Here is a 14,325-nt window from a genome sequence, read left to right as displayed (position 1 = left end):
GTTGAGATGTGCTCAAACTCAGTGATGTCATGTGACCTCCCAGCTGTTTACGCTTCAACATGGAAACACAGGAAGCAGACGAAGACAAAACGCTCCTGGATCTAACAAGAGAAAGACGCTGCTGATGGAGACCAGACCGGACCCCCAGACCGGACCCCCAGACCAGACCCCCAGACCGGACCCCCAGACCAGACCCCCAGACCAGACCCCCAGACCGGACCCCCAGACCAGACCCCAGACCAGACCCCCAGACCGGACCCCCAGACCAGAACCCCAGACCGGACCCCCAGACCAGACCCCCAGACCGGACCCAGACCGGACCCCCAGACCGGACCCCCAGACCAGACCCCCAGACCGGACCCCCAGACCGGTTCCCCAGACCAGATCTCTTTTGGCGATGAATTCAATCCCAGCTTGATTCTTATTTGTTCACAAGGAAACAAAACAAAACGTGAAATATTGAGTTATAAATCATTGAATTCCCTTGGCGCCGTGTGAGTTTGGGCTGAGTGGAGCGTGTTGGTACAGACTACATTTCCCATAAGGCTAAGCAAGGTGACCAGGAAGAGCGATGCATGCTGGGACATGTTGGTGACCATGAGCATGGTGCTAAGCTACGCTGCTACCTGTCCACTCAGCAGTGAGGAGAGGAACACACCGATCACAGTCGGCTTCTTGCTGCCACGACGTCCTCTGGTTGACATTATCGCTGCCTTGTTGCCACGGTGACAGCACTGCTCAGATGGCTTTTGGAGGAGTGGTATATCGCTTTAACGCTTCATGATGTTTGTTTTCTTCATCTGCAGCTGTTTACTTTGTTCTCCTTGTTTTCTTCTTCTGTGTTTTCAGTGAACTGATCTTTGCTTTGAGCTGCAGCCAATCAATGAACAGAGCTCAAACTTGATTGATTGATTGAAGCAAATGCAGGACACGTGTGAGAGACACTAACACACACTAAAACACACTAACACACACACTGACACCCACTAACACACACTAATACACACACTTACACACACTGACACACACTGACACACACTAACACACACTTATACACACACTAACACACACTGACACACACTGACACACACTAAAACACACTAATACACACACTGACACACACTGACACACACTGACGCACACTAACTTTTATTTTTTGTTTATTTCTGACCACTATGGAATCAATAGTTTTATAAAAGTCAAATAAATATGATTGGAAATCAAACTGAATTTCCAAATTCCTGATTAAAGTTGACTAACTGTCATTAATCTACAGCGTTGTCATGGTAACTCTTCAGGGCTTTAATAACAAGTACAAAAGGTTTGATACATACATGGTGCTTATTAAACATGTGAAGGGATGAAGGCTTATACAGTACATATGGAGTGAGACACACACACACACACACACACACACACACACAGGTACACACACACACGCACACACAGGTACACACACACACACACACACACACACACACACGCACACACACAACATAAGAATTGGTCACTGCTCAACCAGCTGAAGTACTTGGAACAGAAGCAGTACTTACAGGATGTGTGTCGCAACCCACTGGGATTTCAAAATAAAACGTAAACTGGAACACAATAAAGGAAGCGATCGATCTTCTTTTACACTTCGTAGTTCAATATTGTCCGCTTTGCGTCGATGACAAAGGCTCCAGCCTTGCTTGGATCAAACTGCCACCCAGAGGACTGAAATGTTAGTGCCTTGCTCATGGGTTATCTGGTTCACCCGTCCACGGATACAGTCCAGAGTGACGTAGACGGCGGTACCGTTCTGCACCTGAAAGGAGGCCCTCAGTCCTATACTGGCCCACTCGCTCCCTTCAGGCATAAACCCAGACACCTGCTGAGCCACAGGACCCGCCTGCCCCGCCCCCGCCTGGTGCAGAGTGAGTTTGATCACGTTACAGGAGTGGATCAGCTTTAGGTTCACAGCTACGTTTGCTGTTCCTTTCTCATGGAATATGAAGTTCTTCCTGGTGTCGGGTTCCCCTGAGCGGGCCAAGTGGACCTGAGGCGTGTCGGGGCCGATCTGCTGGAACGACAGGGGTTTGTTCCTGACCGCTCCAAAGGGAAGACCGGTCCTGGACACGGTGGCGGTCAAGGCGGACGAGACAGCCGAGGGGATCCAGATGAGGCTCAACATGCTGATCCCGGTGCTGTCCCCAAAGTAGCGAGTGTTGCACTGAGAAGGAGACGTGATCTCAAAGCTGAGCGTGTCGCCGGCGTCCACGACGACGGCCCCAGCCAGCGTGATGGAAGTATCCCTGTAGTTAACGCCGGTCTTGAAGGACCGCACGGCCTCCTGATCGGTCCCGTTGCGGTTTGTATAGGCGATCAAGGAGAAACCCTCTCGGACGCAGGTGTGGCCCATGGAGTAGAGCGCCTGCTGGAGGACGAACTTCACCACGCCGCTCTCTGTGAAGCGCACGCCGCGGCTGTCGTGGGTCAGGCTGATCATGTACGGGTCAGACACCGAGGTCATGCGGAACGTAGGGCGGTAGCTGGTCTGGTAGTGAGCCAACAGGGACATCTGAGCCGTCATAGCCACGGCGCCGGTGTCGTGGGACAGCCAGAGCAGACTTAAGGACGGAGCGCTGAGATCGTAGACGTGGACGTCCTTGCTCTGGTTGCAGTGATGATTGGGGCTTCTCAGCAGCAGCGTCAGGGTGTGGTTAGGCTCCACCTCTACGCCGCTGCTGATGCTGACGCCCTGGAAGTATTTCCCCTCCGGCTGCTCGATACGGACGCCGCTGAGGTCCTGGCCTTCTTCCTCCTGGCTCCCGTTGAGCCTCATGCCCACCTGGAGGAAGTTCCTGCAGCTGTGCTTTATGGCAAAGTTGTGGTCCAACCACAGCAGGCCGTGCTGCAGAAACGTCAGCCGTCCGGCCTCGTTCCACAGGAGGTCGCTGCTCTCCTTGCTTCTGATGTTCAGCTGGAGCCCGGGGAAGATGTGGACGCCGGCGGTCCTGGGAGAGGGAATCGCCACATTTGCCGCCCAAGCCTGCGAGAGGCGATTCTCTGCGGGCGACCCGCAAACGGTGTCGCTGACGGCCGTGCAGGCGACGGCTGTGGGCTCTCCGTCGCAGTCTGAGCAGGCCTGGCACTCCTGCAGCTCCTGGTTATAGAAGTAATCGTGGCCGCACAAGCCCAGGACCGCTTCCCTCTCTGAGACGCCCAAACACCTGAACCCTCCTGCACCGCACAAGACCAGAGAGGCTCAGTGAGCATGGAGAGTGTCAGTGTGATGAATGCTCACATTGTGTTTGTTAGAAAGTGCTTTAAAGACAAGAAGCTACAGGTCAGTACACTTCAGCATCCATGATCATTCACCTGGAGTGTTCAGGCACTTCACTCGCTCTCCACAGATGTTTGGTAATTCAAGACATTCATCTCTGTCCTGCAGGTCACAAACAGCAAGATTAACATAAACACCTGAGCATCATAATCACTGATGGGGTTAATCTACAGTCACGAGTGCCTATGAGCATCAGCTCACCATGTCACCATGACAACCAACACCCGCCTCTCTGTGTACTTGATTTTTAGAATTTGACCTCTTGACCTTGAAAACCTCCCCATCTCCAGATGAATGCCCTCTGTGTTTATTAGTTTTGATGTTAATGTAAATCAATAATCAATACAGTGTGATCAGTTCTGGAGTGCTGCTGTATTTCCTGCTGGTCTACACACACTCATTTGTCTTTACTTGCTGATGCCTGTGGTCACAGTCTGCTCTGATGAGGACGTCCACACGTTTAAAGTGTTCATGTTGACCTACCTGGCACATCCTGTCTGCGTTTGGCGAGCACTGTGAGATGAGGAAGAAGCCTGGCGGGCACATGGTGCATCGCTCACACTGAGGCGAGTCCCTCTGGAAGTCACAGAACTCTTCAGGTCCGCAGGTCGAGGGACACGCCAGCAGAGGCTGAGGGACGTGTGCCTCGCCCACCACGTCCATCACCTTAGAATCCACCTCCATTTTGTGGACGGCGTAGGATTTCTGCAGGTGGCTGCGAGCCTGACTCTGCAGGCCCGCCAGGTGGCTCTCAAAGTAGCTCTGCAGCTCCCCCTGGAGGCCCTGGAAGGACACCTGCTTGACGGTGTCGGACAGCAGGCCGTACTGGGCCTTCACCGTGTCCATCTGCTCGTACATGCGGCGCTGCTGCTCCAGGATCTCCCGCTGCTGAGACAGTAGCGCCTCTTGTTGGTCTACCAGCTTCTGCTGCAGATCGCGGATGACCACCTGCTGAGCGCGCAGAGCCTCCACAAGCTTCTCCTGACCCTTGGCCAGCTGGAGATGCAGGATGAGAGCATCTTCTGAAGGAACCTCATTCTCCCCTTAGAGATCAGGACAAACAGACATCTTCTTATTGTGTTACTGTGCAGAACTGAGAGTGAGAATAGCGCCGTAAAGTTCTACACTTGTAAGACTTTCAGCGCCTTGTAGCGCCCCCAGAGGACAGATGATCAAACTGTGGGGTCAGAGGGTGTCAGTCACCGCCTCTGAGGTCGACTGCTGTTTCCTGACAGTTTTACTTCCTGAATTACTTACTCACTTACTTTTTAAAAGCCCAATCTCCCCAAGTTAAAGTGAAGGAGCGCTTTATTCCTTTCTGATTTCACTAAAATTGAATGAATTCTTCCCTGGTTTGTGGCCAACTGGTCCACCAAGTTTGAAGTTTGAAGGGTCGTCAGGCTGTTGACCTGACGGTGGCGCCAAAACTAAGAAAACCTGTTGGAATCAAACTTTGGTTTGATTATCAGCGGGGGAAGTCTTACTCGATGGAGGTATGAACTCTAGTTTCACATGTCTGTTGTTTGTTTGTATCTATTTAGTCTCTTTCCTGGCTTTAATGTACAGCTGTGGAAGATCAACGTACTTATAAACCACAATGACATCATGCTGTAGATAAAACGTTTGATGATGATGAAGATGATGATGAAGAGGATAGCAAACCTGGTTTGATGTCGCATGTCAGCTGGACACCCAAAGGCGCACTGCCGAGTTCCGACGATGGATATCCAAACTCTGGGTAGTCTCCCAGGAACTGCGCGGCTCTGTCGGACAGATGCACCGGGGCGGGCTGGCTGCCGCTCTGCTCCGGACCCGCCGCGCATCCCTCTCCCACGCAGACCCTCACCCGTGGCCTCGGCCGGATCCTGGGCGGCAGTCTGCACTCGATCCCTCTACAGTCTCGGGTGTCATTGGTGGACGGTCTGACTGGAGCGGCGCAGTCTGAGCCCGAGCATCCTGCGGAGGAAACTTCGTGCGCCCTCGTCCGTGCGCCCGGGGAAACACCGGGCCCCGCGCCTCTCGGTGAGGACGGGGACGCGTGGCTGTGCGACGCTCTCCCCTGCGGGTTAAACTGCCTCGCTGGTCTGGAGGATCTCCCCGCCGCGCAGTGCGCTCCGGCGCACGGTCTCGGAGCGGCCGCTTCCCCGCCGTGGCACTGCGTCCCCCGGCAGAGCTCCGCGGTGTCCTGCAGCGTGAGCCCGGACAGCAGCAGCACCAGCAGGGATGTCGGCAAAACCATTTTGTCTTCCTGCAAAAGAAGAGAACAAGCGACTTCAGCAGCATTCCCGACTGGAGAGAAGGAGGAATCCCAAAATCCCAAATGACTTCCAGATCTCAATCCCCAAACTCCAAACCCTACAGACCCTCACTGCGCCTCTCTGTCCCCGCAAACCTCCAGCGTGACAACCGGAGACTTCCCCCGCTCGGTTTACCTTCAGCTGTTTGGTGAAAGCTGCGTTTCTGTCGGTCAGTAAGGAATCCAAACACGAGCGGCGCGCATTCCTGCCTCCTCTCTGCCGTCTGGACCACAGTGTCAGTATGTGGCATTCCTAAGACTTCATTAGCATCAGGTTTCCCCAGCCACACATTAACCCTTCACCTCCCCTGCTCTTCTGAGGGAATTCCCCTCACAAACAAAAGAGGCGCCATTAAATAACGTTCAGGCCATCAAACCTAACATGCTGAATTTAAATGTTGTATTTCTGAGCAGGGTTGTTTTCTTAAACTTGGTTTGTGTGTGTTTTGGTAAAATAGCTTGTGGATTGAATGTTTAAAGTGATACACCTGTGATCTGAATACATTGAATGAGGTTTCTCTGTAAGTTTCTCTGTAACCTGTTGACCTCTGACCTTTGACCCTGAACCCTCTGAATGATGTCATGGACCTCTATCCTATAGTAACTTCCGGGTGCCTCCTCAGACCGGTCAGCAGCTCGTGCCATGATGAGTGGAGATGTGGGTCCTGGGCTGATGGACCTCACAGTAGATCTTCAGGCGGGTATGGATCATAGATCTGCAGCAACTTAGGACAACCATTCAGACTGCTTGTCATGTGTTAACACATGTTCACCACTAGGTGGTAGCAGAGATTGAGGAGGGTGCAGCAGCCTTCAAAACCAAACACTCAATACCGCTGGGTCTGGATCGGCTGGATCTGGATCGGCTGGATCTGGATCGGTGGGATCTGGATCAGTGGGATCTGGATCGGCTGGATCTGGATCTGTGGGATCTGGATGTAAATGCAGGTTTTGGTGGTTATGGCGACTGAGAGATAAATGTTTGGCCTTGGTGGAGGTTTGAGCTCTGAGCTCACTGTTATTTCTGCTTCTGTGCGTCGTGTTGGACGGCTGCCACGCGTCTGCAGACTGAGTTCACCTACTTCATTTCACTCACTGTTGACTCTGCAGTGCAGGCTGGATGTTGAGACAGCTGCTGGTGCTGGACCCGCTGTCCTGGACCCTCTGTCCTGGACCTGCTGTCCTGGACCCTCTGTCCTGGACCCTCTGTCCTGCCTGTCACACTGAGCACCCCTGTTTGTCTGACGGAGCCAACAGAGGTCAAACGTGTGCTTGGAGAGACCTGAGGCAGGAGTCAGGAATGTGAGACCCAGGGCCGCTGGAGAACCGTCTCACTGCAGGATCACAGAGCCTCAACAGAGCCGCAGGTCCAGCGTTAAATAGCTAACCTGTGTTTGAGCAGCAGTACTGCTCATGATCAGTGTGTCCTTCCTCTCCTGCTGGCCTAGAGGAGGAGGAAGGCTGCTCACTCAAGGTTTACTCAAGGTGAAATGTAAATAAAGGCAGTGTGTGTGTGTGTGTGTGTGTGTGTGTGTGTGTGTGTGTGTGTGTGTGCCTGGTCAGATAAGAGCTGCTTGCTATTCAGCGCCTGACAGCTCGGCGCTCTTTGATTCACCGTGCTGCCTCAAGTTTCTCCTTCCTGCTTCTCAAAGGAACAAACGTTTGTAGTCTTCAGTTCAGTGGAAGAATAAAAACATGTTTGTATCCTAACTTCACCTCACAGGAAGTGTCCTTTAGGTGTTTGGTTCTTCCATGTCCATGAGACCTTTACAGTCCTGGTCCTGGTCCAGAGCAGACCTGCAGCTCTGCAGCGCCTCCTGCTGCTGAAGTCTGGCAGGGCAAAGCTCCCCTCTGACTTGAATGGAGCTTGATGTGAGCGGCGGTGGAGCTCAGCTGGACTCTGCCATGCTCTGGTGCAGATCTCAGCGGTGGGGCGGCGCGTTGGCGCTCCTGCTGCGGTAAATCAGTCACGGCGAGGCGAGGTATGAACCCAGACCCTCACACTCCTCATGCTGACTCAGCTGTTCTCTCTGTTCTGAACGAGACCCTCGCACCGCACGCTCCCAGCCGACCTGACAGGCAGGTCAAAGGTCGCAAAGCATGTAAACATAAAGCAGCACTGTGTATGACATACGTCTCTCTGTAAGGTTGGTCAATCACCCCACGCTGTTATTCTCTTAAAAATCATCTCTCTCTCTCTCTATGTCTCTCTCTCTCTCTCTCTCCCTCTCTCTCTCTTTGTCTCTCTCTCTCTCTCTCTCCTCTCTCTCTCTATGTCTCTCTCTCTCTCCCTCTCTCTCTCTATGTCTCTCTCTCTCTCTCTCTCCCTCTCTCTCTCTTTGTCTCTCTCTCTCTCTCTCTCCCTCTCTCTCTCTATGTCTCTCTCTCTCTCTCTCTCTCTCTCTCTATGTCTCTCTCTCTCTCTCTCTCTATGTCTCCCTCTCCCTCTCTCTCTCTCTCTCTCTCTCTATGTCTCTCTCCCTCTCTCTCTCTCTCTCTCTCTCTCTATGTCTCTCTCTCTCTCTCTCTCTCTCTCTCTATGTCTCTCTCTCTCTCTCTCTCTCTCTCTCTGTCTCTCTCCCTCTCTCTCTCTCTCTCTATGTCTCTCTGTCTCTCTCTCTCTCTCTCTCTCTCTCTCTCTCTCTCTCTATGTCTCTCTCTCTCTCTCTCTCTCTCTCTCCCTCTCTCTCTCTCTCTCTCTCTCTCTCTCTCTCTCTCTCTCTCTCTCTCTCAAAACTCAGTGTTCAAGCTCAGAGTGCAGATAAGCTGGTTGTTAAGTGTGTGTGTGTGTGTGTATGTGTGTGTGTGTGTGTGTTGGGGGTAGCAGGGGGGGTTTGCTGCCCGGACAAGTGTGTTGTGAAAGTGTGGAGCCGTGGCAGGAATGCTCTGACAGGTCCGGACCTGAACTTCCGCATTGAGCAGGAAGCAAAGTTAACAGTCAAAGAAGCAGATGCAATCAAACCCCACACACCCAGATCTGTGTCCATATGAGCGCCGCCCCGGATTACAGCCGAAGAAAGGTCAAAGTGATTTCTGTTCAACTTGTGCGGTGAAACAAGGACAAACATTTGGCAAAGGTGAGTGTGTGTGTGTTTTATTGTCTGTTGTTCCTTCAGTTAGGAGGGAAACACGGCGGGCTGATGTTTCTACAGCAGGAACCGCGGCGTGCTGCCGACTTTGACCCTCTCACACCAGAAGTGAGACTTTCTTTCTGGCACGGAGGATCACACAAAACCACCGGCTCTGTTTCAGTTCCACTGACAGGAGCTTGAGTGTGACAGCTCAGAGTTCAACCTGTGATCTGATCCTTTGGTTTCATGCTGAACTTTGTCAAATGTTGTTTTAAGAGGACAGAACTGGCAAATACACTTCAGAGTGGTAGAGAAGAAGAGAGAGAAGCGTCCCTGAGCTTTAAGGCTAAGGTGAGCGTCTGGCCCGGGTGGACCCTGCTGTAACAGCAGAGTGCTGCATGACTCAATAACCACATGAAACCCATCTGGGCTCGGCCTCTGAAGCTGTCCGGCCTCAGCCAGCTCTCATTTTGTCGTGGACGTTGGAAACATTTTGTACGTTTGGCTTCAGCGACGACACGAAGGCGCAGAAATGTGACCTTGAGTTTCCATCTAGAGCGCAGAGAGCCATGGGGAGTGTGACTGGAATCAGACAATCAGACGTTTACAAGGAAGAATGTGCTCAGAAAAACAGAAATATAAATACAAATATAAGCTGCTTAGTATGGAAACGATGAGTTTATAAACTACAGTCACTTCTTCAATGTAACTGATGAGCTGAGCTCCAATCAGAGTCAGAGATAAGAATAGATATGATTTCTGTGTTCAGTTTAGCTTTGGTCTTTGTTGTTTTGGGTTTGTTATTACCGTTTGTTATTGCTGTAATGTGTGTGTGTGTGTGTGTGTGTGTGTGTGGTTGAAGCCTCTTGAAGGCTAAACATCTGTGATGGGCGGGGCCTAACCTCCCATCACATGTCAGTCATGATACAAATTGTATTGAAGACTTTAGTTGTTGTCGGTGAAGCCCCAGACTCAGTGGACAGTCGGGGGTTAACCTGGAAGTCTCCTTGATCATTCAGGGAGTTAGATCAATCACATGGAGCTCAGGCATCGAAGCACACAGTAAAAACACAAACCTTCAACTCAACACATCAATCCTCACTCATTTCTGAAGGGAAAGGGTGAATGATTCTCTAGCTCCGCCCCTCTCACCTTACACAGTGTGTCAGGATCCGCCCCCTCTGTGCCGGTCATGTCCAATAATCATCAATACCTGAACGTGTTCTGTGGGTTTTGCACCGCAGCAAACTGAGCCTCCTGTCTGTCTGTCTGTCTGTCTGTCTGTCTGTCTGTCTGCTTCATGTTTTCTCTTTGTTAGAAAGCAGAAATGAACAAAGTCAAAGTTTCAGGATTCCAATAATCAATATTTTCCCTGTTTTGGCCGCTTCTGGTGAATCTGACGTGCTTCAATCAGTAATGACTTCAATGTGGGCAGTTAGTGTGAGTGAGACCCAACTGAGATGGAGATGTGTGTGTGTGTGTGTGTGTGTGTCACCACTTCCTTCACGATTTCAACATTGCAAGGTGCAGGAAGTTCCCCGTCACCACTTCCTTCTGTTTGGAGGCTGCAGCACTGTGATTGGTGCTCACCAAACACTCAGCATGAACACGCTAAGAAGGCTAAACACAAACAGAAGATGAAGCATCTTCATCAGGTACCAGATGTTCTTCAGCTTCAGGGCAAAGTGACTGAAGTTTCCATCTCCAGGTGATCAGTGAAGGGTTCAAATCTCACACAAGAGAGCCTGGAGCCACCAGCTCCTCATCAACCAACACACCTGATATAGCCAATAGGAGCTAATAAGAGCCGGGAGAAACAGGAAGTGCCCTGGATCTCCTGGAGCTGGACTAATGGTGCCCTCAGAAAAGTCCAAGTGGAATCTGAGAGGGGATGGACCCAAACATGTGCATGCAGTGAACCATGAGAGAGGTTGTGTTTGTGTGCAGCTGCTGCGGTTCTTCTTTATCCTTTGGAGGTAAACATGGCGTCCACCTCCTTCCTGGTCAGAGGATCTGGAGCGATCAAAGGCCCCAGGAGAACCACCTTCACAAGAGTCACTACAAGAAGGAACATCCAGGACATCCATGTGGCTGCTCCTTAAACTGTGCTCACAGTGTAGCTTCAGTGAGCTGCTGAGGCGAGAACACGCCGAGCACGTGACGCTGTGAGAAACACTCAGGCATCAGGTCTAAATTTAAGTGAAGAGGAAGTGAAGAGTGAGACGCCCAGGCCTGAAACGGAGAGAAGAAACACTGGGCGGGCGAGTGGACGGGCGGGCGAGCGAGCGAGAGAGCAGTCATACAGGAGCACTGATGGGGTTTGATGGGATCAAACCCCATGACTGCACCCGTGTGACTGAATCAACTCCTACGTTGACAGGAGGAAAACAGGCTGTGTGTTTGGACTGTAGCCCATCGTAGTGTGTGTGTGTGTGTGTTTGTGTGTGTGTGTGTGTGTGTGTGTGTGTGTGTGTGTGTGTGTGTGTGTGTGTGTGTGTGTGTGTGCGCCTGCGTGTGTGTGTGTGTGCGTGTGTGTGTGTGTGTGTGTGTGTGTGTGTGTGTGTGTGTGTGTGTGTGTGTGCGTGTGTGTGTGTGTGTGTGTGTGCGTGTGTGTGGCTCAAGTGTGTTTTGTGTCAGGGTTGCCATGTAAACATGAGGTGGATCAGGTGGAATGGGACTCAGACGGCTTGCTTGTTTGATTGCGCGGAGCGACAAGACGCGACACGCTGAGATGAGTCCCTGCCTCGTGCGTACAGACACTTCCTGCCTCAGGCCACACTTTCCTGCTGCAGCGTCTCAGAGCAGAGCTCCCGCCTGCAGCCACATTAGATCTGGGCGCAGACGTACAGACCTACAGACGTACAGACGTACAGACGCACAGACGCACAGACGCACAGACGTACAGACGCACAGACGCACAGACGCACAGACGTACAGACGCACAGACCTACAGACGCACAGACCTACAGACGCACAGACCTACAGACGCACAGACCTACAGACGCGCAGACGCACAGACGCACAGACCCACAGACGCACAGACCCACAGACGCACAGACGCACAGACGCACAGACGCACAGACGCACAGACCCACAGACGCACAGACGCACAGACGCACAGACCCACAGACGCACAGACCCACAGACGCACAGACGCACAGACGCACAGACCCACAGACGCACAGACGCACAGACGCACAGACGCACAGACGCACAGACGCACAGACGTACAGACTTTGCCTTCCTGCAGATGTTTTCACCTCCTCATTCCAAACATTCCTTTCCTGTCATTCGTCATGACGACCACATCCAAGCAAGGAACACTCCTGCATGCCCTGCAGCACCAATCAACAAACTGCATTGATCAGGTTCAGCCTCACTCTGAAGTTGACCTCTGACCTGTGTTTTGTTGTTGTTTTACACAGATGGACGACATAGACGCCATGTTCAGTGACCTGCTGGGCGAGATGGACCTCCTCACCCAGGTAAGTGAGCTCGGTCGCCATGACAACACTTAGACATGATGTTCCATATAGAGCAGCGGCCATGAAGGTTTCATTCTTAGAGGAGTCCAGAAGATCTCAGCTCAGTTCTTCATTCTAATTCTTCAAGATTGTTTTGATCATAGTTGATGTGTGACGTTTCCTTGGTGAGTTTGTCAGTAAACTGGACCGTCGAGGGCTGCGGTCACACTCTGCTTTGGATAGGAGGTCAGAGGTCAAACTCGTGAGGCGGTTGAACTTCAGCCGATCCCTTTGATGTTGTTTTCAAGCCACCGGGGGAAACAGGCTTTCTGACACGATTCAGGGCTCAGCGCTCTGCGTGTGTTACTGACCCAGACTGACCCCTCCTGTGACCCCTGACCCCTGAGACATGCACACCACACGTTTATGTCAACGAAGCAGCCAATGACTAGGAGAGCTTTGTTTTTCAGAATGTTTCTTTCTTAGTTTCCTCGTTAAAAACGCTCAGCTGCCTCACAGACACGATGCATTCAGGTGAACGTGGCTCTGCTCTCTCTCTCTCTCTCTCTCCTTCTGTCTCTCTCTCTCTCTCTCTCTCTCTCTCCCCCCCTTTGTCTCTCTCTCTCTCTCTCTCTCTCTCTCGCCCGCAGAGTCTCGGCGTGGAGACGGTTCCTCCGGCATCTCCCTCCAGCTCCAACAAGGAAGTCAACTTCTCCTTCGGCTTCACCGACCTGAACGGTGACTGAACCCGAGCTTGATGGTTCCTGTTCTGCTGTTTGTTTTCATTAGCACGTTAGCTTCTGCCTGCAGCTCTGCATCACTAATGCCTGGCTCAAAGGCAACAAACAGGCAGATTATGAGAGATGACTCATGACATTCAGCTCAAACGTATTCATTACAAACTACAAGCTTCCACTGAGAGAAATCCCATTATTATCACTCTGTGTCACGTAAACACTGGCAGTCAAACTTGTTAGCTACATGGTAGCAGCCTAATCAGAGGTAAAGCTCCATGTTTCCATTCCCTGTGAAACGCGACTGAGACACTAACACATGACATCATACATGAATCAGCTGAGCCTGTTGTTGTCTCTTTGTTGCTCTCTGAGAATCAAACTAAGTGTGTTTGTCTGCAGAGTCGCTCAATGAGCTGGAGGACAACGACCTGGACGCTCTCATGGCCGATTTGGTCGCCGACCTCAACGCGTCTGAGGAGAAACTGGCAGCAGAGATAGGAGAGCTGGAGCCTTTACCGCCCCCGCCGCAGGGCCTGAGCACCTACCCCACCCCCTCCTTCGCCTCCCTGCCCTCACCTGAGAGGAGCGCCGGCATCACCGCCCCGGCTTCCTTCGGCGCAGCGGCGTCGCCGCCGCCGCCTCCTCAGGGCAGCAAGCCGACCAAGGTGAGTCCTCTGAGTGTGGACTTCCTGTAGAAGGAATGAACTTGCATGAGCGTCTGCTGACCAAAGGTTTGGCTGTGATCCCTCAGGAGGAGATGGAGGCGCAGATGAAGGCCGACAAGATCAAACTGGCTCTGGAGAAGCTGAAGGAGGCTAAAGTGAAGAAGGTGAGCTAAATGAAAGAGGAAAGCTCACTCAGAGTGTTTGGGTGTACTGGAAGAAACGAGTGGAGAAAAAGGTGAAAGTGTCAGGAGAGTGATGTCATCCTGCAGTGCGACCTCACATACATGAAGGAGGAGGAGGACAGATGGATGTATGTGTGTGTGTGTGTGTGTGTGTTTGGCAGCTGGTGGTGAAGGTGCTGATGACAGATGGCAGCTCTAAGACGCTGATGGTGGACGAGAGGCAGGACGTGAGGGACGTCCTGGACAACCTGTTTGAGAAGACGCACTGTGACTGCAGCGTGGACTGGAGCCTGAGTGAGACCAACCCTGACCTGCAGCTGGGTGAGTCCTTCAGAGGACACGGCACAGGACACGGCACAGAGAGTCCTCCAGGTCTCTCTGTGCTGACTGTGCGTCTTATTTCAAAGGATTCTGGTTCTGGTCCTGTCTGAAGCCGCTTTCCCACCTCGTTTGCTTGTTCGACCTTTTGTTTGTCTCATCGGTTTCACTGTGACACCTTCAATTGTCTCCATGGTGACCGTTATTATTTTCCCAATCAGTCACTCAACCAAACTTGTGAAGCTCTCTTCATACACAAGTGCAGCT

At 52.0% G+C, this 14,325-nt stretch overlaps 2 protein-coding genes across 2 annotated transcripts in view; one reads left to right on the top strand and one right to left on the bottom strand.

Annotated features, from left to right (window-relative positions):
• Positions 1–1,228: 1,228 nt before the first annotated feature.
• Positions 1,229–5,423, bottom strand: nell3 (NELL (neural EGFL like) family member 3). The gene is made up of 4 exons (XM_076163303.1): positions 4,988–5,423; positions 3,809–4,368; positions 3,361–3,427; positions 1,229–3,222 (listed from the first exon to the last, which is right to left on the bottom strand). Exons 2-4 carry the CDS (start codon positions 4,181–4,183, stop codon positions 1,697–1,699), a joined length of 1,968 nt encoding a protein of 655 aa, XP_076019418.1. The 5' UTR covers positions 4,184–4,368; positions 4,988–5,423; the 3' UTR covers positions 1,229–1,696.
• Positions 5,424–8,437: 3,014 nt separating this feature from the next.
• apbb1ip (amyloid beta (A4) precursor protein-binding, family B, member 1 interacting protein) overlaps positions 8,438–14,325 on the top strand; it is a 10,851-nt gene continuing 4,963 nt past the window's right edge. The window contains exons 1-6 of the mRNA XM_076163319.1: positions 8,438–8,698; positions 12,118–12,177; positions 12,807–12,894; positions 13,293–13,558; positions 13,645–13,722; positions 13,902–14,061. Coding sequence (XP_076019434.1) covers positions 12,118–12,177; positions 12,807–12,894; positions 13,293–13,558; positions 13,645–13,722; positions 13,902–14,061 — 652 coding nt within the window. The 5' untranslated portion in view covers positions 8,438–8,698. The remainder of the gene's footprint in view (positions 8,699–12,117; positions 12,178–12,806; positions 12,895–13,292; positions 13,559–13,644; positions 13,723–13,901; positions 14,062–14,325) is intronic.

This window comes from Genypterus blacodes, unplaced genomic scaffold (assembly GCF_046128005.1).
Source record: "Genypterus blacodes isolate CSIRO-AG114 ecotype Tasmania unplaced genomic scaffold, CSIRO-AGI_Gbla_v1 ptg000130l_1, whole genome shotgun sequence".
Taxonomy (NCBI): Eukaryota; Metazoa; Chordata; class Actinopteri; order Ophidiiformes; family Ophidiidae; genus Genypterus; species Genypterus blacodes.
Note: the sequence above shows the minus strand (reverse complement) of the source record. Positions and strands in the feature narration are given on the sequence as shown.

Coding starts and splice junctions, on each gene's coding strand:
- nell3 (XM_076163303.1), bottom strand. CDS start 4,183: ATGTACGAGCAGATGGACACGGTGAAGGCCCAGTACGGCCTGCTGTCC. Junction 3,428..3,808: donor ACGCAGACAGGATGTGCCAG/GTAGGTCAACAT, acceptor TGTGACCTGCAG/GACAGAGATGAATGTCTTGA. Junction 3,223..3,360: donor GAAGTGCCTGAACACTCCAG/GTGAATGATCAT, acceptor TGTGCGGTGCAG/GAGGGTTCAGGTGTTTGGGC.